The sequence below is a fragment of the Haliaeetus leucocephalus genome, unplaced genomic scaffold, assembly GCF_000737465.1.
Source record: "Haliaeetus leucocephalus isolate CR32 unplaced genomic scaffold, Haliaeetus_leucocephalus-4.0 Scaffold784, whole genome shotgun sequence".
Lineage (NCBI taxonomy): Eukaryota > Metazoa > Chordata > Aves > Accipitriformes > Accipitridae > Haliaeetus > Haliaeetus leucocephalus.
This window is the reverse complement of record NW_010973220.1, coordinates 4,202,829-4,227,166: the sequence shown is the minus strand read 5'-3', so window position 1 is coordinate 4,227,166 and position 24,338 is coordinate 4,202,829. Positions and strand designations below refer to the sequence as shown.

Sequence of the window (24,338 nt, the reverse complement as noted above, 5' to 3'; positions counted from 1 at the left end):
GCACAAATTAGTGAACACTCAATTTATAATCACCTGCAAGACAAATCTTAAATGGACTTGCCAAATAATGATAATTTCAAAGCAAATTTATAAAAAATTGTAATTAAAAGCTCAAGTGATACATGAAAAAGTTTATTTATAATCTTTTAAGTGAGATAGAGTTGGAAGTGAAAGAACTGAGAGGATTACATGTTGCAAAAAAAAAAGGAAGATCACTTTCTGTGAAATATAAATAATAGTACAACTTGGAGATAACTGAACTAATTATTCCACTCTGTTTGGCACTGGCGTGGCATCAGTGCCATTGCTGTACACCTTTCTGGGGAAATCTACAGTCAAGACAGAGGATCAAGGAAGAGACAAAAAAGCTAAGAGTTTGCAAACCAGGTTTTTTTAATCAGCGATTTTTTTATACTGTTTTGCAAAAGACTGCTGTCCAAGCTGTTGGATTCTGGGAGCCACAGTCCACAACTTTCATGTGACTGAGACTCATATCTTCCTCCTACCACTCCATCTACCAAAACCAGTGCTCCAGGCAAGTTCTTGAGACTGTTCTCATATCTTGTCAGTTTTTAATTATCTCCGATTTCCTTCACAATTTTGCATGTTCTGATTGTAAAGTAAAATCCAGTAGCCCATTAAATACGAGTTACTTAATATACTTTTAATTTGTGTCTTCTGCTCTTTAATTACTAAAACCTTACATGGGTTTAATTCTGCTGCTCCTTTCATGAGGGACTAACACTCAGCAAGTCTGGCAGTAAAAATAGTTTCTCCTGAATGGGGGTGGGAGGGAAGGAAATGTGGGGTTTTTTTTTTTAATGGCTTAATGTCAGGGGAAATCCTAATGTTCTCAGCCAAGCTACCCTGCAGCCAGAATACAGCACTGCCAGTTCAAACTCTTCAAAGGCAGTTCAACAAAACTGCTTCTTGTGAGAGGCTGCCAGCTTTCCCAATCCAAGTCTGCTTCAGTGTATGCCAAGGTGTTTCATTTATGCTCAGTGAAAACACTCTGTGGTTCTCCTCTGAAAAGTAATTATATAAAACTGGCAGTAGTCCTTTCCAAAGATCAGCTGCCTGTGTGTAGTTTGACTGATTTATCTATGCTCTCTAGTGGTTAAAATACACTTTATTGCTCCTTACTTCTGTGTGCCCTGCAAGTACAGCTCTGACGTAGGGGGCTAACATTATGCCTATACAAGCAGAATTGTTCTTTAAATCTGAGTATAAGTCTATCCAGGGTCACCTGTGTAACCCAGAAGAAATTCAGTAAGAATGTGACTGTCAAAGCAAGCAGAAATGGGGCTCTATAACCTTTATCAGGCATGTTACTTAAAACAAAAAAAGTATTACAACTTACAATACATGAAAAATCTGTGAAACCAAAACAAGTTGGCTGCATCAGCATATCTGCACGATGTGTTTACACTTTGTGGCAGGCTGCAATTTATGTTCCAAAATTGTGAAGAGGAGAACAGTTTTGTAAGATCTGCAACAAAAGTATCTAAGTCAGTAAAATCATGCACACTTACAGTAACGGTCATAATGTATTACTTCATTTAGCATAAGACAGTGTCAACAACTCTTTAGATAATTGGAGGGTCACCTCTTCATGATAATAAAGAATCAAAAACTATCTGAAAAAAAAGATGAGGGGAAAAGCCCACTATCTAGTTAGTCAGCATTTCAGAGAACCTAGGTGTTTCTCCCCCATTCCAAACTACATCTTATGAGATATGTGGGTTTGCTTCCTTTATCTATACATTAAGTGTTGCAGTGTCTCCTCACCCTCTTACTTGAACCTGGACAAACCAGTTTTCTTTGAAGATCTTTTGTGATGTAGAAGACACTCACTCATTTATACATGTTCATATTTCAAGGACCAAAATAGTCTGAAAAACTCATTTGCTTCAAAATCTCTGAATTTGCCCTCACAAAGTTTTTCGCTTCCAGTACAAAGGGTTGGTAGTGATTTAAGGGCCAACTGAGACACCAGAAGTCTGCTTAGCTGAGTAGCTCTCTTTGTGAACAGTTATTCTGTTTCACAATGAAAAAGGAAGAGCAGAGAAGAAAGAAAACACATATACAGCCTACAGAAAGGATTCTCAGTTGACTTCTTCCTTTACACTTATTCATGCCTCTTACTTGGCTTTGGGGAAGGAGTAAAAAGCCTCCTTTCTTCTCCTTCTGTAAATACAAAGAATCAGAATCTTGAGCAGCATTTTCAGCCTCTTGGAGCACCTTCCTTACCTTCAGTTCAGCTCCCCAGTGGACACATTCAGACAAGCCTGCCATGGTGCCAAAGCAGAGTTAGATGTCTAGCATGTCACTTAAAACCAGAACATGATGGCAGCCTAGACTGCTTACTCGACATTTTCCAGACTCTGAGTCCCTATGCAGTCAATGGAAAGAGGAAGGCCATTTTGGATCTGTGCATTTTGCCCAAATTTTGCCTAACCTTCTGTTAAAAAAGAAAAAAGGGAGGTATATTAAAGATCCTATGCATGCCTGATAAAATAGATCTCAATCTTAAGAAGGAAGTGCAGCAAACTGAGAGATTTAACAAAAGATTCAAGTAATTTCAAATTGCGAAGTGGATTTGCTCTAAACACATTAAACGGGAATGCATAATGCATGCCACGATATGTTCCTACAATATTTACTTGGCAGTCTATATTGGACATACCTTACGCAAACCTGCACCACTCAGCATTGCTTGCCAAAGCCATGTGCGTGTGTTGGTAAGTGTGGTGGGTGGACCTTAGCTGGCTGCCAGATGTCCATCCAGACGCCCTCTCACTCCCCCTCCTCAACAGGAGAGCGGGAGAAAATAAGATGAAAAAGCTTGTGGGTCGAGATAAAGACAAGGAGATCACTCACCAATTACTGTCATGGGTAAAACAGCCTCAACTTGGGGAAGATGAATTTAATTTATTGCCAATTAAAAATAGAGTAGAATGGCGAGAAACAAAGATAAAACCAAAACCACCTTCCCCCCAGCACCCTCCTTCATCCCAGGCTCAGCTTCATTCCTTCACTCCCAACTCCTCAGCCTCCCCTCAGCCCCCCAAGTGCTGCAAGGGGGACAGGGAAGGGCGGTTGTGGTCAGTCCGTAACACCGCGTCTCTGCCGCTCCTTCCTCCTCACGCTTTTCCCCTGCTCCGGCATGAGGTTCTCCCCGGGCTGCAGGTGGAGATCTGCTCCCCCGTGGACCTCCCTGGGCTGCAGGGGGACAGCCTGCCTCACCATGGTCTTCGCCATGGGCTGAAGGGAATCTCTGCTCCGGCGCCTGGAGCACCTCCTCTCCCTCCTTCTGCACTGACCTGGGGGTCTGCAGGGCTGTTTCTCTCACCTTTTTTCCTCGCTCCTCACTGCCGTGCATCATTTTTGCGCTTTCTTAAATACGTTTTCCCTGCGGCGCCACCATCTTGCCTGAGGGGCTCAGCCGTGCCCTGCGGCGGGCGGGCCGGAGCCGGCTGGAACCGGCCGTGTCCGGCTCGGGGCAGCCCCGGCCGCTCCTCTCCTGCAGACCCCCCACCAGCACCCGGGCACCCGCACCCCGAACAACGAGTACCGCCGCTGTGGGAGTTGCAGGGGAGGAACCTGGGAAATTTGGCAAATGAATCGAAAAGAAGCACTTCTCAGAAAAGTGTGAGATACGAACTTGACACCGGATTTGAACCACCAAAGGTGAGAAAGATGCCCGCTCTCATTTCCATAAATGAAAGGAAAATTGGCCAAAAGAACAGGAATTGAAAATGATGTATCTTGAAACACGTACCAAAAGCTGTGCCACCATATACTCAGATGCTGAGAAGCTGAGGAATGTAGCAATTGACTTTATTTAGACAGACATGAGTTCATGGCTTCATGTTCTGCTATTTAAGAAGCTCTTGAGAGAAATGAGTGCTTCCAGCGTTTGGCACACACCTGCCAGTGTATCATAAACCTTAAAATAAAGACACTGACAGAATATTAGCAAGCATATGCCAGCAATGTTTATCAATTTTATTTTTTCTTTCCAATTTGCACTTGAGAAGTAATGCCCTGATAAATGAAAGGAGTAGATCATACACTAACATACATTTTTCCAAAATGTGTGTATACCTATGGATGTATTATTGCCTTTGCTAATATTCTATGCACAATTTGAAGCCCTTTTTCTACACATTAGAAGCAAGCAGACCAATTGCACTGGAAAAGGACACCGATTTTGAGCAGAATTCTGCAGCATGGAGCTTACAACAAGGATTCATTCCAACATACAAGAGATGCTTTGGGATGTGGTTACCACTATTTTTATCTTAAATATTGTAGCAGAGATTTTGTTGTTATTTGGAAAACACCAATTTTAGTTACAAAATCTGTAAAACGGCATGGGCCTTTATAGCGGTAGTATATAGAGTGTGGTATAGAGGACAAGACTACAGAAATAAGAGTAATACTTCACATCTCAGTAATATACATAGCAAGGGTGGATCAAACCAGCAAAGACGGTAAGAGTTGTCAAACCACTAGGTATGTTTAGGTAGGAAGAAAGCCTACTATTTAATAAAAACAACTTTTCATTAGTTACAAACAAGCCATAAACACTTGCTTTGTTGTTTTTTGCTTTGTTTTCAAAGTTCTCCGTTCTCTTTTCTGATGAAAAAAAGCCCAGATTAGCCTCAGAAGAAAACCTTTTGACAGCAGCAAGGAGCTTTTCCACTCTGAAGAAATGGTGAAGTGAAATACAACGCTACAGGAATCTGAATTAGATGGAGGTCATGACTGCAGTACACTTACTCCATGCTACATTAAAAAAAAAAAGACTGATGTATGAAAATATGCCATACTTTATTATACAAGCACCACAGTTTTTCACAGCTACAGCTGGATGCATATCTGTGAATGGAGAGAAATGGAAGGTGATAGTGTTCAACTGTGTGCTATGTTAGGTTAGATATCAAACCTTCCTTTAGAACACAATGATACTAGAATACAGACATGTATAAGACAAGGACTTTAAATCCAATTACGGTTCAGCAGTTTCCACAAATCAGTTTATATCAGTCTTGTGAAGGAATTTAAATTCATCAATTTATCAAGTAATATAAATTCAGCAAAGTAATGATGGCAGAGACATATGCCAAAAGCTTCAGGCAGAAATCCACAATTTTATTCCAAAGTCTGCTTTGCTGAAAATTACGTATTTAATTTTTTACTTTTTTTTACAAAAGTATGAAAGAACTATATGGCATGTTGCTCACTTGGGGCTTGTCTTTTAAAAATTAGTAATGGGAATACACACTTGCTGAAAGTTAAAGGAGTACAAGGCTGAGTCCAGTTAGATAGTTAGATTGGTGATAGGAACAATGTAATTAATTTCCCCACAACACCAAATTTAAGTAGTATCTATGCAATCTTTAAACCAAGGCTCATTTTCCCTCCACAGTTTATCATCAATACCTCCGCTTCCCTTGAGAACAAAAGTACCTATTATTGATATATAGCTTTGTGACCAACTCCTTTGAGAACCTTTGGGCTATCACTCTGTTGGCCTCAATTTTTATCATCCTGTCCTGGCAAATTTCACTCAGGCTCTGAGATTGTATAAGGAGCAATTCCTTCACTTTTGCTTTGACCAAAGTTTTGTATTGTCTGCTAACTTGCTGAGGGTGCACTCTGTCCCATCACCCAGGCCATTGATGACGACATTAAACAGTATTTGCCCCAGCATCTGCCCCTGAGGTACAGCACTAGTGACTTGCCTCCAACTGTATTTTGTGCCACTGATCACAATGCTCCGGGCCCAGCCACTCATCCAGTTTTCAGTCTTCCTCACCGTGCACTTTGTCAGCACAAACTCTCACAGGCTTTAGTAAAGTCAAGGTAAACATCATCCATTGCTCTACCCATATCCTATCAAGTTGGCTGTCCTATCAAGGATATCAAGTTGGTTAAGCATGGTTTCCCCTTTGTAAATCCTTTCTGATTACTCCCAATCATCTTCTTGTCCATCTGTTTGGAAGCTCCACCACCTTTCCAGGAATCAAGGTGAGGCTGACTGACCTGTAGTTTCCTGGATCCTCCTTCTTCCTCTTTTTGAAGATAGGGGAGACATTTGCTTTCTTCCAGTCTTCAGGAACCTCTCCCAGTTGCCAAGACCGTTCAAAGATAATTGAGCATGGCCTCATAATGACATCAGCCAGCTGCCTCAGCACTTGTGGGTGCTACTTGTCAGGCCCCATGAACTTACATATGTCCAGTTTAAGTGCTTTAAGATTAAGATATCAGAAATAGTGTGGCCAGCAGGAACAGGGAGGTGGTTGCTCCCCTGTACTCGGCACTGGTGAGGCCGCACCTCGAGACCTGTGTTCAGTTTTGTGCCCCTCACTACAGGAAAGACATTGAGGTGCTGAAGAGTGTTCAGAGGAGGGCAACCAAGTTAGTGAGGGGCCTGGAGCACAAGTCTTATGAGGAGTAGCTGAGGGAACTGGGGCTATTTAGTCTAGCAAAGAGGAGGCTGAGGGGAGACCTTATCGCTCTTTACAACTACCTGAAGGGGGCTTGTAGTGAGGTGGGTGTTGGTCTCTTCTGTCAAGTGGCTGGAGATAGGACAAGAGGAAATGGACTGAAGTTGAGGCAAGGGAGATTTAGGTTAGATATTAGGAAAAAAAATTTTACTGGGAGGGTTGTCAAACATTGGAATGGGCTGCCCAGGGAAGTGGTTGAGTCACCATCCCTGGAGATATTAAAAAAGCGAGTGGACAGGGTACTTCAGGACATGGTTTAGTGGGCATGGTTAATGGCTGGACTCGATGACCTTGAAGGTCTTTTCCAACCTAAATGATTCTATGATTAGTGCCCTAACCTTGTTCTCCACTGAGTGTAAGTCTTCATTGATCCAGACCTTCCCTCTGGAATCCTTAATTTCTGAAGGCCAGTCTTCCTAGTAAAGACTAGGGCAAAGAAGGCATTGAATACCTCAGCCTTTTCTGTATCCTGTGTCACCAGTTCCCATGCCACATTCAGCAGCAGGCACACATTTTCCCTTGTCTTAGTTTTGCTGTTTATGTACTTGTAGAATTCTTTCTTGCTGCTTTTCCCATCACTTGCCAGATTCAACTCCAGGTCAGCCTTGGCTTTTCTAACCCTATCCCTACAATATTGGACACCAACTCTATACTGCTCTTGGGTCATCTGCCCCTGCTTCCACATCTTAAAACACTCCTTTTTTATAAATTCAGTCAAAAGCTCTTTGCTTTATACCATGCAGAACTCCTGATGCCTCTGCTTGATTTCCTACTTGTCAGGATAAAGCTCTCTTGAGCTTGGAGGAGGTGATCCTTGAATATCCACCAGCTCTCCTGGATCCCTCTACTCTCTGTGGCCATACCCCATGGGATTCTTCCAAGCAGATCTCTGAAGAGGTTGAAATCTGGTCTTCTGAAATCCAGGGGTGTGGTCCTCCTTTTTGCACTACTTTCTCCTCTTAGGAGATTGAACTCTTAGGATCTCAAGGCTGCTCCTGACTTTCACATCCCTGACACATTCCTCCTTGTTTGTGAGTATCAAGTCCAGCAGAGCGCCCTTGCTTGTTAGCACCTATGCCAGGAAGTTGTTGCCAATGCACTCCAGAAATCTCCTAGATTGCTTGTTCACAGCTGTGCTGTTCTTCCAGCTGATACCAGGGTGGTTATAATTCCCCCATGATGTGTGTCTCTTCCAAATCAACATCTGAAGCAAGAAAAGATTGACAGGCAGCACACTTATCTTGACCACCATCAGAAGGACAGTGTCCTCTATCCACAAGTCCTCTCATGTTTTCCCCCAATTTTGCAGAAAGTCTTCGCATAGGAGACTCCATCTATTCATAGAATCGTTGAAATTGGAAAAGACCTTTAAGATCATCAAGTCCAACCATTAACCTAACGCTGCCAAGTCCACCACTAAACCATGTCCCTAAGTGCCACATCCACACGTCTTTTAAATACCTCCAGGGATGGTGACTCAACCACTTCCCTGGGCAGCCTGTTCCAAGGCTTGACGACCCTTTCAGTGAAGATATTTTTCCTAACATCCAATTTAAACTTCCCCTGGCACAACTTGAAGCTGTTTCCTCTCGTCCTATCCCTTGTTACTTGGGAGAAGAGATCGACCCCCACCTCACTACAACCTCCTTTCAGGCAGTTGTAGAGAGCGATAAGGTCTCCCCTCAGCCTCCTTCTCTCCAGGCTAAACAACCCCAGTTCCCTCAGCCGCTCCTCACAAGACTTGTTCTCCAGACCCTTCACCAGCTTCATTGCCCTTCTCTGGACACGCTCCAGCACCTCAGTGTCTTTCTTGTAGTGAGGGGCCCAAAACTGAACACAGGACTCGAGGTGCAGCCTCACCAGTGACGAGTACAGGGGGACGATCACTTCCCTGCTCCTGCTGGCCACACCATTTCTGATACAGGCCAGGATGCCATTGGCCTTCTTGGGCACCTGGGCACACTGCTGGCTCATATTCAGCTGGCTGTCAACCAACACCCCCAGGTCCTTTTCTGCCAGGCAGCTTTCCAGGCACTCTTCCCCAAGCCTGTAGTGTTGTATTCCCTCCAGCTGAGATTTTTCACCCTCTTTGCCCATTGAAAAATGAAATTATGACCTTGCCCCCTCATCACCATAGAAATGAAGGCTTTTGACATCCCAAAAACAGAATGACAACTGGCTGCATCAGTCTGGCAGTGCCCTGAAAAATGCTCTGGAAAGCATCAATGACATTTTCAGCGCTTACAGCATTCTGCACACTTGTTTCCAGCAAGAAAAGGAAGCATTATGCCTAGAGGAAGAAGGTGAAAACAGCCCAGGGAGAATGAGTAAGAAAGGGTGAACAGGGACAGGCTCAACAAGGACATTTGTCCCTTGCAGTCCTAACAGATCCTGTAGCAGAGCCCTGGCAGCAGCAGCAGAATGCTACTCAAGAGCTGGTATGCTGGATGACAAGAGAACAGTGTCACACACTTTGCCATGGAAACAAGGCATGAAAACAGACAGGTGTCTGCTTTTAAAGGAAACAGCACAGGTGGAGAGACAGGTCAAAAGCAAGTGAAGAAGTAGTCTGTATCACATATCATCTCAGAAATGAGAGGAACACCTAAAGAAGAAGATGCAACACATCTGAGCTACTGTATCTTTCACATCACAGGTGGTCTCTGCCCTAGGAGGCTGTGGTCTGTCCTTGGTGGGGGCTCTTCTCTGAAAATGAGCAGTGTCTACATCATCCCCCCATGGAAGCAGTGTGCTCTGGCCTGGCAGTGGGATCCTTGGTGCTGGGTACTCTGCTGACCTCCTGTTACCAACTGCCCAGCCTTCCTGCTCTCCCCTATGGTGACAGAGACTTCTTGCCAGTGACGGATTCTGCCTGGTTGATGTCAGTGAGGTGCTTAAAAACAGCTACAACCACCTGCACTGTACACTGCGTTCTTGATAAGCTATGGGATGCTGTTGACAGTGAAACCTGGCAGTGCCCTGGCTCCTGTGCCACTGTTGTAACCTAAGGCTGTGAAGAGTAGAGGGTCGATAAGAGCGTGGGGGACCTGCACATCTTACCCAGGACCCCAATCCACTTCCCTCACTCTTACTCACATTCCCTTTCTCCCCATCCCTCTGCATCTTATTTCAGAGATAATCATCCTTTTCTTTCCTAGTGAGAAAATGCAAGCCAGTAATCGACCATACACACGACATGGGCATACATCCATACTTACACATACACAGAGTGGTGTGGCTGTTTGATGCCAAAAGTAAAGGCACTGTTAATCAGCCTGTCTCCCTGCTGCTTTCCTGACTGCTAGTGGCAATAGGACCAAAGTTTGGGAGGAGCTAGCGGAGCTAGGTCAGCTGTCCATACTGGGGCCATCCTAAGGCACAAAACTCTGCCTGCAGCACTGACAGTGCTCCTCTTTTCTGCCCATGCCATGTGCACCTGGAGCCTTGTGTTAAACAGGGCTCTTACGAAGGGAGAGAGACAAATGCAGTCAGCTATCTGGAAGAGCCAGCTAGATATTCGTCTAAACTTAGCTATATCCAGTCAGATGAAGTATACCTAGAATGTTTGCAATAGAGAAATTTACTGTGCAGGTTAAATATAAACAATATGGATAATAAGCCACAGCAGTCATAAATTATACAATGCTGTGTAATCTGCTTAATTTATAAAATAATAAGTTACTAGGCTTTTCTATAACAATTGCCAGTTTTACTCTAGTATATACAGTAAATTAGGCTGCGAAATTATGTTTTCACATAATTAATTCTTATTACGTGTAGAGCTTTTGTTTCTTTTTAACCAGGGTTTTGATTTTCAGTCTATGCCATTTCGTAAAAACATTTAGAATAGAATAGAATAGAATAGAATATTTCAGTTGGAAGGGACCTACAACAATCATCTAGTCCAACTGCCTGAACGCTTCAGCTCTGACCAAAAGTTAAAGCATGTTATTAAGGGCATTGTCCAAATGCCTCTTAAACACTGACAGGCTTGGGGCATCGACCCCCTCTCTAGGAAGCCTGTTCCAGTATTTGACCACCCTCTCGGTAAAGAAATGCTTCCTAATATCAAGTCTGAACCTCCCCTTTTGTAAAATATTGTTTTAATATTTATTTTAAAAATAACAACATCTTGAATGCATCGTTTTAGGTTGAAGTCATGAGAAAACTAAGGTGGTGAGAGTAAACATCCATTATTTCCTTTTAAAAGTTTCAAAGTCCAAAAGTCAGAGTCATGTGAATAATGCTAAGACTATGAAGCAAGAATACAAAATCCAAAGAAGCAAAATTAAGGTTAAAGCCACTACCCATTTTGCTAAAGGGTACGCAGCATTCATAGTCCTCAAAATCAAAAAATGATGAAAGGTTCCTCCAGTAATGAGGCAAAATAAGATAAGCTAGTGGTAAAATAGTCACTACATTTGATAATGAATGTATGTCCCTTCTGTGTACATGCTGTTGGGTGGACTGAAACACACGGAAATAACATTAGAAGACGTTTGTATGATGTTGTTTAGACAGGCTGAATTGTTTTAGGGGAAATGTTTCTTATTTTCCTCCTTTACTCCATTTTCCTGAATTTCCAGTTTTAATGGAAATGCTTATTTTTTTCTTCCATTCTTCTGTTTTCCTGGATTTTTATTAGCTGGATAACTCATAAGTTTTTCAAGCAAAATCAGGGGTGGACGTTATAAATAACACTTGGAAGTACAGCCTAATATTTCCCTTACAAAAAAATACTGTAATTATATCTCTGATTGTTATCAAATCAATAACCATTTTTGGTTAACACTGTACTGTGTATTTTTATATGCATATAGAAGAGAGACAGAAGTCCATTTCAGGTGTGCTGAGTACAGCTCTTTGTGATAGCGACAACTTTAAAGTGTTGAATTTCAGATCTCTTTCATGACCTGATTTATATAAAGGGTTTGTAACATGCATTTTCTAACATTAAAATTTCTTTAAAATAGTGACAAAATTCATTATTTTTTTAATATAAGGTCAAATACCTTGTTAACTTACTTCACAGGATTGACTAATGCACTCTAAGCAAGCAACCAAAATGCAGTAGCTATGAAGCAGTAGGCATAAAGCTGTTGTTTTTATAGGCATATAATCATGTAAGTAAATAAATTAGATTTTAGATACTAAGGAAGTGGGTTCACAGGATAGCTACTTCAAAGGATGCTCATCTCTTGCATCTCTTTAAGTGCCTTAACCTGTAAAGCTATGAAAGTTACCAAATACCCAGGCACAGCACTTCCCACAATTAGAAATGCTGTTAATCTGGTCTTTTGTTGACAACCAAGCTTACTCCTTTCCAAAAATAAAAACTGCAATTACACTATAGCTTGCAGGTGTATGTTTTGTATGTATTTGGGATTATCAAAAGATGTTTTTCATCACCTTTCCATTCCTTTTTTAAATCTAAAAAATTAATTGGTTTAGTGCACTTCTACAGCACTTCCATTTTCTGGAATGGCATGGAATAAGGCTGTGTGATTTTTCACTAGAAAGACCCCAATAAAAGGTACCTACATAAAACAGACCCTAGAAGGAATAGAAAAAAACCACAAATATTCTATTTATAATGTTTGTGAATATGTTTCTTCATGGGAATATTAAATTTAAAACATCACTGTATGACAGCAGTTCTGACTGTTTAAGTGTTTATAGCTAGTCATTTCAAGCAAAAATAATCAATAAGGAAATAAAGCTCTAAATACAGTCTATTAAATTCTTCTTCCTGCTAGCATTCTATGACACAAGAAAGATCTTGCTTTTTTTCTAGTATTAACGACAGATTTTAGAAAAGCAACACAAAAGTCTCTTTTAATACAATATAATTATGCATATTTTTTAGAAGACAGATAACTTAGATCTTCTTTCAGGATTAGTCTAAGATCAGTGAAAGGACTGGAGAACTTCCAGAATTTTGACATTTTCGTTATCTCCAACTGTTTGGAAAACTGATCCGGTGAAAGTCCACATCAGTTAGAACACAGTGAAGACATAGTGCTTTTGAAAATCCCATTCCAAATTTTTGTAGGCTTATATTACATACAAAAATACCAAACACATAGCACAAATTCCTCACTTTCAAAATTAGGAAATGCCAGAATTTGTCTGTGTGATTTTAATTTTTTCTGTTGTGCTTCTGATTCCCACATTTTTATATGCATATATAGCTTTTCATATCATGGTTACGTACTTCATTTTCCTTCGGATCCCCAAATCATCAGTGCCCAGAATACACAATGAACAACTGATCAATATTCCTTTCCATCTCTTTCATTCAATAGGAATCCCAAACACCATTGATCTTTTGGGAATCAAGAACAACAGTTTAATGTAAAGTTTGGAGGAAAGATTTAACTATAAAGCTTTGTAAGTTCTTTCTTTCTCTTCTGTCCTGCTCCTTTCCCCTATTCCTTCAGCTCTTGCCTCGGACCCATTTCACCTCCTCTCAGGCCCTCTGTTCCACTCTGATGGACCTCTCAGCTGCTGTGTAACCCAGCGCATGACAGCACAAGTCTCCACACACCCAAGCAATACCATGGCTAAGAGAGACTCTCTCTTACAGACAGCTCCCTCAACCAGCTTGACATTCAGCTGCCGAAGCAGCACGCACACAGGGAAAAGGGTGGAAACACACAGCTGAGGACGGTGCCAGAGCAGGACTTGGGCAACCCATGGTGAGACTGGCTTAAACTGCTGTTGAACCACACTGTGAGTGACACAGAACTTGCCCTTCCATGGCATGGGGCCATGCCATTAACCCACGTATAAAGGGAACAGAAACACGCTCTTTTTCTGGGGATTGTAGGATGCAACCACACCAAAACTTTGTAAGTCTTGCTAACATCTTTGCACTTCTCTCTTAACATTGACAGTGGCTAGCATAACAGAATGGAGGTAACATGAAACAATTTATTACAACTTGTAAACAAGTTTCCATAGGCTGTTTGTTTGTTTGTTTTTCCTTAAATGGGGCTTAAATGCGTTACAAAGTTCTTGTGCATTCATTAGCCTCAACGGGGATTCCCCTGGCTATAGGCAAGCTCAGTGACTGGCATGGGGCAACCCAGGCTGAGCACAAAGAGAAGCATAGGATGAATCCACAAGGTCCTTTGTAGCAATAAGCATTTTTACTTGTTATCCAGCGCTTAAGAACTACATATCATCTTTTTCAGATTATCTTAATAATGAATACTGTTCTTGTTTTGTATGGTGCAGCTCTCTTAAACCTCTATTACATTGTATCTGCATGAGCATACACACGTAAGTCTGCTAAAAAATTTCTGTTCTAACTCCTACCAGCTAAAAAGCATAGGGTCCACTATGTACTGAGCATAAACAGTACATAAATGGACATACATAGACTTCAGGAACACAGAACAGAACTATCATTAAATATATGTCAATAAATATATATGTGAACATATATATATATGACAATAGTTGCACAACCCACACAACTCCACTAGATTCTGCAGAATAGCATAGAATAACGTCCAGGTATGGAGATGATGAATGGATGCTGCACTTACTTGTCAGTCGGTGGAGCTGTGGGAGGCAGGAATTAAAGGTGTGAATTTGAAACAGGAAGAACAAAGGGAAACAAAAATTCCAGCTGGAGACAGTGTGGCACTGCTCTGCTGACCCAAGCAGAAACAGGAGCAAGGTGTAAATTACTGGAAAAGAAGAGTTTTGTAAAAAGAAGCTATGTTATATAGGCATTAGTGGTCTTTCCACACCACGCAGAGCTTAAAGTATGAATATATGTTAGATTTAAATATAGACATCCATGCAACATGTTAGAAAAAAATCCTTTACATATAGTCCTTTACACGAACGTACACATGATTAGATAAAGAGCTGTACAAATACATGTATCACTAAGCAGGATACTCTCTTGATTCTCATATTAACATTTGCATATGCATATATCATACTTCCAAACATTTAAAGATTTTTTTTTTCTCTGTCTCCTTCTTTAAAACTCATAAAAGTACTTACTGTGATGAAATTCACTTTTAAAACTGCAGACACTGCTGCGTGCCTAAGTGAGCCATTATTTTCTGGCTCATAATCATATTTTCTGTGTCTGTTAGAATCACTGATGCATTAATTGCTTATCAAAATTTGAAATGGTTCATGAGTCACTCTGAAGATAAAATAAATAAATATTAATGAGCCAATTTCAACAGAATTCATGTCCTCTGCCTCTTAAAGCTGAAAGACTGTATTTATTACATGTCAGAATTAGGTCTTGATACCTAAACTATGGGCAAATACAAAATATACTCAAGCCATACTTAGCAAATCAGAACTGACTGACTAGATCACCATGTTTCAAGGGATCAATGCATCATAGTCTTATTTGACCAAATAATAGACCAAAGAGAAAAAGGATTGGTCAATTATACCACAGAGATTAAGTGAAAGATATGTCTAAGTGCATACATCTAATGCAGATTGAGTGAAAAATGAAATATTTAGTTTTTAAAGTTTGGAAATTATTCTATATGAGAAGATCTTAACACAACAGAAGTAAACACTTGATCTTCAAACAAACACATTGGCACAAAATATCATTACATAAGAAATTCTACTATCCCTTACATCCCATGAGGGAAGGGGAGAAGGAAGGCATAGAGTTTTCAGGAATATCAAAATAAAGCATTTCAGTTTGGATCAATCTGAAATTTTCATTAAGCCGAAACGCTGGGTGGAGGGCTTTTCAACCATTTAATTTTCTACTAAAATTGAGTGAAATATACTATTTTGGAGACTACAAACTTTCATTTTGAAAACATAAGTGTGCCGAGAGACTTTAAAGTCTGGGCCAATGATGGTTCACTGTTGAAAATCCAAGTCTAAACCTTTCCAAACTAAATGACCCAGGATGAAACAGAAAACAGAAGTCCTTCTCTTGAGCCTTTACTTTCTTATTCTAGCTTGTTCCTGAAAATGGTAGGCAAAAAAGATCCCTAAAGAATCTGAAAAGGAACAGGGAATATCCCTAAAAGGCAGCTGTAGCTCTGAAACATATTAGGAATTAGACAGACATCAGTGAGCCACTTTTAAGCCAAACTGTTAGTGAAAAACCTTTTAAAAATAATTAGTTTTTCTCAAGGAAGTTCAGCAGCAGGAGATTCTGGCTAAATGTAGCTGGCTGGTATAAATTCATAGAAATGGGAGATTCATAGAAATGGGAAATTTCCCTGTTACTCACTGACTACAAGCACAATGAAGAAGCCATTTTAACAGACTGTAGGTCTTAGTAAGAAATGAAGAATCCTCTATTTATTATATTAGGTCAAGTTGTTTGTTGTCAGAGGTCATATCAGCTGCTTAGCACAAGACACAGCTTCAAGTTCAGCTAGTCACATAAAGAGGCAGGCTGTGGTAGTCCTAGAAGTATTACTGCACCTCAGCTGATGCCACACCACTGACACCCAGACACCCTGTTTAGACCTGTGTATACTGTAAAACTAAAGGCATCTCCCCAGACCAAGATATCCAATCCAGCATTAAACACAGAATATGTCACTGTCAGTGAAGTCTGCATGTAAGAACACAGAATTACAAAATGTATTGTGTATTACATATAACGTAGGAAGAATTCAAATTTTGCTACTCACATAACCTTCATAAATTTGCAGATATACTTTCTTTCTAATGTGTAGCTAAATAATGTGTATTTTCCCTAACAGTATCTTAAATTCTTCACTTCATGCATTCATAGCTAACGTAGCTCTCACATAACTTGTTTATTCTCTCAAGCATATGTAAGGAAGGACTTAGTCCATGTTACAAATGAACTGTGCTAATTTCTCTGAAACCTGCAAAATTACGCAAATAATATATGCGAAGTCATAGTTCTTTAAGACAGGCTAATGGTACCTAAAAGAAGGATTGCTTAAATTTATCATTATGTGCATATAACAATGAAGCAATTAATTTTTTTATGTTCACAAAAAACATTTTTTTGTGCTCCTAAAAATTATTCTCAGTATGCCATATAACAAGTTTCCAATCTGCAAACAAATATTATCACTGAGATTTAACACTCTCATTTACACAAATGTTAGGGTATTATTCTGTTTTTATAGAATATTTGTGTAATCAGTTTTTCAGCAGATAATTTACTGTCTGCCTGTTAATATTTTAAGCTTCCAAACTTAATGACACTTTCCACTGTTCACCCTTGTTCAGCAGAACTTAACAGACGCAGTTTTAAAGTTAAACCTAAATCTATTCCGTGCATCTACTGAAAATGTTAACTTCTAAATAAGAAGGGTGAAGGAATAGAATTTTCCATTGGATTGTGCATCAAAAATTTTAACTCAGCGAAATTTTGAAAAAAGCTGTGGTTTCATGGGAAATGGGAAAAGATAATTTCCACACAAGAATTCTTTTCATTTTGAAAAGCCTTTACTGTAAACACTGCCAAAATGTTGAATCTCCACTTGACGTTAAACTTGTGAATAGAATAATGGAAATTAGCAGGTCATGTGCATGATTCAAATAAAAACTGGTAGTGCTGGAAAAATGCATTGTCGAATAAAGCTGAACCCAGATACCAATGCATTCACCACAACAAAAACAGCCAAACAAGAAACAGTTATCAGTGTTACTTTCCTTAGTGTCATGTTTGCACCGAGCGTGGATAAAAACAGCTTCTTACCTGCTCAGAGAATCCTGGTCCACTGATGCGAACCTATACGAGAGCGTCATTAAGAAGTGAATGAACGTTTAGAAGCACATGCTCAGTGTCGTATGTTCCACTCAAGGCACTTGAGAGCTCCTCCAGTGACTGAATATATCCTCGCCAATGAAGTTCAACTTCTGCCGTGTCAGCTAAGCAGCCTCGGATATGTTGAGGCAGTGGCCCATACAGGGCCTACCTAGAAGTCAGCCCTTGGCAATGAGGGCAGTACCGTGATCTCAGTAAAGCTCTGCCGCAGTCTTTAGAGAAATGCAGATGATCTGTTGTATTGATCACTTCAATCCCCAAATTCAGAGCCTGCAAGAAAGTTCGGCTGGGTAACAGTGATCTTCCTATTTGTCCTATGGCCTTTTTGGAAACGTTACCATTCGGAGGCACTCCGCATATTCCAGTGAAATGTCAGTCAGACCAGGGTTAATCACATGGTTGTAGACTACTGGGAACAGGGTGTCAGAAAATCTGTTGACAAATTTCTCAGTGCTAACGTCTGTGCCAAATATGAAGAGTCCAACATCTGTGAAAAACTCCGGAACACGTGTAGTAGCCTCAGCAGCCATATTTCTATATGCATTGCAGAAAAGTGTGCTTGTGTAATTCTCAGCCAGTCTGATAAGCATTTCAAAGGTTTCTGTAATAAATAAAGAAAGTTCATTATTTTTAAGGTTTAAAAAATACGAAATTAGAGCAAGAATTTAAAACGATTACATCAGAATTAAATTTATCTTGAATGCATTTTTGCATTAGAATTTACGAAGAGACAAACTTCTCACAAACTGTGACAACTATCTTTTGTATATAGTAAAACACCTTACAAGTAATGTTACAACACAATTAATAATCCGTATGTTTTCTTGGCAGGATATATTAAACACAGTCTACAAAAATATAAAAGGAAGTTGATTGTAAGCTGAGTTATTAAGTTACAAAATACAAAAAAGCCTTACTGTATCTATGTATATACATACATTAGCTGTCTCATCTCATGACTCATTCTGCAAGTTGCAATAGAAAGTTAAATGCTCTCAGTCACTCCACTTCAACTCTTTCCTCTTACCACCCTAAATGGATGGGCAAAAGTAACTTTAAACAATTTAAACAACTCTTCCCTTCCATTAAAACTTAACTTTTAAAAGATCAAACAGGTTTGTCTTCTTATCTTCCGAAGGAAAGAGAGGTACCAAACACACATGAAAACAATGCTGTTTGGTCTGGCAATTGCTATGGTCAAGCAAAGTGCTGGAATGTGCAGAACTGCTCTGCTGAGCACTGTGATGGATATACCCTCTCTAAGCCTCAAGATCTGCATAACTGGTAAATCCTGTATGGATAAATTTACATTTCGTTTCACGTGTTAAGTGGCAATCCTTAAGTACACTGAGTAGTTTTTAATAAAACATTTAAAGTATACTGGAGAAGTATTCTCTCCTGACTTGATCTCTGATTTGCAGGTAAGGAAAAATGCTGGTTTTCAAAATAGAAAGATGTTTGCATTGAGGAATTCCCTAGGTCTGCCTGAGAAGCTTGCACTTCAGGGAAGGCAAAGGAGCAATATATAGAGCAAAAGGGAACTTACCTTAGAGTTGAGATTAAAAATACAAAGAAACACACATTACAAGTATTAACCCATTTTATCCACTGGATGGCTATGACTCAGTAACTTCCTTTTATTCATTCAAGCTTTACAAGTTTTCATGTTTGGGGTTTTTTTCACACTTATTTTTTTAATGGGACTCTATAGAAATAAAGTGAGCAAAACCAAGAAGTACAGTTAATACTGTCCAAACAGTGATGTTAAAAATAGGCAGAACCAAATAGTGTCAAACTATGTCAGGCAATTACTGAAGCAATCTGAAGTCTGATGTTAAGTCACGGACTGAACAGTAGAAAACTCAGAATAATTTTAATAGAATAACCAAGACTGGCTATCACATCTTTAATATATGTCTGTGCATAAGAATACATGTCTTATATTCTGATAAAACGCTTGCTCAGGTTAGTGGAATGATTCTCACTGACTTCAGTGGGTTTCAAATTGCACTCTCTGAAAAGATCGCAGAGAAGACATATTAAACTAATCTGCTTATACTTTCTATGCATACTTTGCTTTCTCCAATAAAAACTAGATACACTTATAAATCAGAGTCATTACCTCTATTTCTCTGCTATCTGTTATCTATTAACTCTTAGTTTCCTATTTCATACCACCTTTAAGACTGATTTTACTATCTCTCTCTTCTCCATTCCTCTAACATTCATGTAAGTAAGAAAAAAAGTGTTGACTGCACATAGTAAAGAGTAGGAAAGTGCATCCCATTTGTCTTTTTTTTTCAATACCGTAGCACATAGATATGTGCATCTCTACTAAACTGAATTTCACAATAATCATTCATGCCTGCCACATATCACAGTGATTCAGCAAATAATTTGATTTGTTTTAAAAGTCAGACTCCTGAAGTCAGGACCCTGCCTGGAGCTAGGCTCCCACCAATGGAGACCTATTCAATACAGCAAAGCCTCTTCAGTTTATCCCGCGAGGTGACATGCTGAAGTGCCAGCTGAGTAACTCTGTAGACCACAGCTGCCTGCGCCACCACTGCCTCTGTGACTTTTCTCAACCTCAGCACCTCACGCCAGATAGTACCCGAGACACCCGTGCACCACCCCACGTTTGTAGGTGTGGACATGCGTATGGGAGACTCATGTCCTTCTGGAGCAGCAGATGAGACACGGCTATCAGATTGATAAAAATGCCCGCTTTAAGGCAACTGGACCAAGGATGAGATCTCCACCAGCTATAAAGGCAGTTTGGACATCTAGCTCACATGGAGGCACATATGCATGAACAGCTAAATTACAGCCCTAAATATTCTACTGTACATTACGTCTCATTTTTATTGGAGGGAACAAGGAATGCAAAGAATGTATAACCCTACTATGGAGGCTTTATTTAGTTGCCTAAGAGTGTTTAATATCTTTTTCAATTGTAGATGCCATTTATCTGCCTGTCCCGAAGGGCATGGGTATCCTGCAGGTCCTGTATCACATCTCCAGGCTGTGCGTGGATGTTTTGCATTTAAAATGGTACTAGATGGCTCTGCCTAGGTAACTGAACTGAATTCTAGATACCCAGTTATCGCTAACTCAAGAACCCTTCATATAAAAGCTTGGAGCAGCCAGAATAACAGAGACAAAAATTTAAGTCAAAATGATTCTTGGTTTAGATGGTTTAAAATAATAACGTGTGAAGAATATTAAAACCTCCTAGGAAAATGGCTATTTTTGTAACTGCACTTTCAGTCTTTTACACAACTTTTGCCAATGCTTCAGATGAAATTTGTTAAAGTAGGTAATGTTAGTAAAATAATGATATTATAATAATTTCTTTAGAATTATATGAATAAGGTTTTTATGACCCTTCTCAAGCTTTTATTATTACTGTTTCCTAGATGAAAACCATAAAGTATGTGATCTAAAATGTCTGTTACAATCCACAGCTCAGTATCCCATTACCAAGAGCACAAATATCAGATGAAAGAATAAATCATGCTGCACATGGATAATCAATAGATTTTTACAATGTGGTCTAAACAACAACAAACCTTCAAGACTGAACTACATTGCTAGTGCCCCAGCAACCCACAGATGAATGAGTGCAATATGCAACTGCATGATTTATTGACTGTTTCTGCTTTCTTAAACAGCATATGGTAATACTGGTCACTTGTGTTTAACAATTCTGCATCATGCTGTTTAATGGTCATTTTAGGATTTCTTAGAAAATTTGTTAATCAGGTTTATTCCACTGGCACTTTTTCTACTTTATAACTGCCAAAGCTATTCCAGAAATTTGTTTTGCTCTCAGACAGCTTGAAGAATGACAGACAGCAAAGCAGACCTATGTTTACTTTCAACATTGAACAGCTCCTGTGAACACCTTACGATGGCAATCTATGTCATTTACAACACTTTCAGAGACTTCAACGACAGATCAAGTTATGCTGGTTCAACGCTGCAAGCGTATCATAGATTTAACTATGTGTTTCTCTATCTTTTAAGTCTGTCAGCCCAGACGAACATCGTCAGTCTTAATTATTCAGCCACAAAAAAAGAAGTGTTGAGTTGTCAATCAGTATAAATCCAATACATACAAAAGACATTTTAAATACAACTAAGATGAGCCAGACAATCTCTTTTTTTCTCTGATTTTTTAATCTGCAGGCTCAATGCCTCTTATCTCCACCCTTTATGAGATCTTTGTAGTAACCACTATACAATGTCCTACAGATACCTTCTGCATCCCTACTGTGAATAATGTCTAGCTTTTACCATGGGTGGCATGTCAACTTTGTTTTTCTTTGGCTACACTTAAAATCATGATTTGTACACTCCTAAGTCAAAAATCAGGGCTGTCAATATAATAACCCATTATTTTTTTGAAAGACCAGGAATCTCTCTCTTCCTGGTTTTGCTAAGAAAGAATAGAACACAAGGCTAGGAAAAAAATGTAGATGGGCACTTTTTTGTTTTATGTATTGGATTTATTCAGCTGATTCTTCATATCAGTACATATATACATACGTTTTTGATAATAGTGTATTTAAAAAGTGATCACAAAGTGATGTAAAATAACTATCAGGTCATTGCTTTAAAAGGTGTGCAATCTTTCATTCACTTTGTTTAACCTTTCTGTTCCTTAGAGCCATGGGTGGTTCTAAATTATAAAGATACCACAATGTATCTAATTATCTAAGATAGTCTAATAAATTAAAAATCCTATATTAGTAGTGGGCCAACAAGTTGTGAAGTCTAATAATTCGGTAGTAATTCACCAGCCTACATTACATATTACAAATTAATTCACACTTGGTCAGGGTAACATATAGAACTCAATAAATTATAACCAGACAGATTAAAATCCATCCTTGAACTATGGACATAGTATTTAGCAAGAATGCCTTTCACAGTCCAGAGGGGATCCATAACTGTTGAGCTTCCCCTACCTTAAGTATCAGCCCGTAATATACAGGAATCCAGATAAACTGAATCCAAGCAAAAGCTGAAAAACCTAATAATATTACGGATTTATTATGACTTGAAAAATCCTATGGGGAAGTATTAGCCTGTTGCCAGCTGCCATTAATGTTCGGTGATCTCATATGTTTTCCTTCTGTTTATGGGCAGTGCAAATAATCCAGAAGCATCAAACTCACTCTACGAAAGAGTTATAGTCCAACCAAGTGTATCTTACATACATTGTCTTATTGGAAGTCAAGGGGAATGTCTCAGGTACAGTCTACAGCCTGGCAAACAAAAGGCATTAAAAAATTATGGAAAAGAATAATTATGGAAAAAAAATTAATCCACCCAGTATTACATACATAGTATCTTTGTTTAAAATATATCAAACAGGGAAATATGTATAGGTGGGAAATTCAGCATAGCTATTCCTAACTACAAAGTAGTACACAGTGCCAGATATACTGCAAAATCCCCTAATCATTTATCATATCAGAAAAATGAGCTGGCAGAATAAAGTCTTCAAGACATATAAATGAATTATAAGGAATGAACTCATTAGGGCATTGGCTGTGAAGGTTATATGAGAGAGAGATCAAAAGGATAAGTGCCAGAAGAAGATATTTGAGATTCACTAAACCTGCTCCTCATTAACACGTATTTCAAATTAATCCATTTCATAGATTAGAGACTCACCACTGAAGTCAGTAAGAAAACAGGTAGAATAGATTAAACCTGTAGCCCAACCAACTTTGGGCTGTTTTGCCAAGTGTTAGTGATACGCAGCAGGCTTTACAGCCATAACTGCTCATAACAGACTTCAGAATTCATCAGGTCTCATTTCATCTTGAATTTATTTTAGGTCTCTTTGAAAAAGAAAATTTTAAAAACCTGAATTAGAATCAGTTGGCCATTGCCTAAGTTCCTGGGTTCAATGGCAAATTACTCAGATACTCAGATGTCAGGATTTTCTTGCACATCCTGTGATTCTGAGTTTGGTTTAGCTATATTGTAATTTTTTTTTAGTTGTGGTTTTGTTGTTGTTGTTTTTTTAGCTTTGTGAAATTGCATAACTCTGTTTAAAATACTACATGGGGACTGAAAAAAAATGAAGTAATCATGGTGTAACTAAGCCCAAGGTCCCAGAGGGTAGGTAAGAGTTTGCCCCATTAGCAAATACAGGATTGAAACAAACAAAATTAACCCTGAGAGGGCCCAAGACCATCATGGAAGAAACCTCCATCAGCAGCATCAGACTCCTCCCAGTGGAGAGCTCAGGACTGATGATTCATCTGAGCAATGCACAGGAGGCACGAGTATAGCACCAGAGAAAAGCAAAGGCACTAGGAAGCTGGTGTATGACAGTTTTAGTTGGTGTATTAACAGGAATTAGCAATCATAGATAACGTGGCCTATAAGCATTAGTGTCACTGCAATTATACTAAAAAGAACTGTTGCGCTTTGAAAGGCTGTTAAAACACTAATCAGAGAAACAGCAAATTCTCTCGGATCCATATGTAAGGTGTGCTATCCTTTTTGCCCATAATGAAATTGTGAGGAGTCGTAAGAAACTCATTCCCGATTTAACCAATGTAAATTTAACTTTTATTTGAACATATAATATGCTGAAGAACCTAGAAAAACATGTCCCAAAGCCAGGTGAGATGAATTTCACTCATGACTGTGCTACAGCTTTTTGCTAGTCTGAATGGATAATTGTACTTCTCATTCTTATTTTATAATGTACTTAATATCATTACTCAGTGTTAATCTTTTCATAGTAATCCTGACTATTTTGCCATGCAGAATTTGCTTTCTAAATCAGCAAATTCAGGGTTTTTTTCTTTTCCTTCTCCATCTTTCTATTTATACATTCAAGAACAGGCCCAGCACTGCAACAGGACTCATGTTAGCTGATCTGACATGATGATCTCAAAGTCTTGTATTTGTTTTTTATAAAATTATCCTTTTTCCAGTTCTCTGGAGCTTCATTAATTTTTAAAACTTAATGAAAATCATCACCAATGATCAGTCATAACATTCTTTTTTTAACTTTTCAGTGAAACTTA

The 24,338-nt window shown here is 39.3% G+C and overlaps 1 protein-coding gene across 1 annotated transcript in view; it reads right to left on the bottom strand.

Moving 5' to 3' along the window:
* GPC5 (glypican 5) overlaps positions 1-24,338 on the bottom strand; it is a 713,875-nt gene that overhangs the window by 586,842 nt on the left and 102,695 nt on the right. Inside the window, 4 exon segments of the mRNA XM_010581507.1 lie at positions 17,212-17,399; positions 17,402-17,435; positions 17,437-17,621; positions 17,624-17,881. Of these exon segments, the coding sequence (XP_010579809.1) occupies positions 17,212-17,399; positions 17,402-17,435; positions 17,437-17,621; positions 17,624-17,881 (665 nt within the window).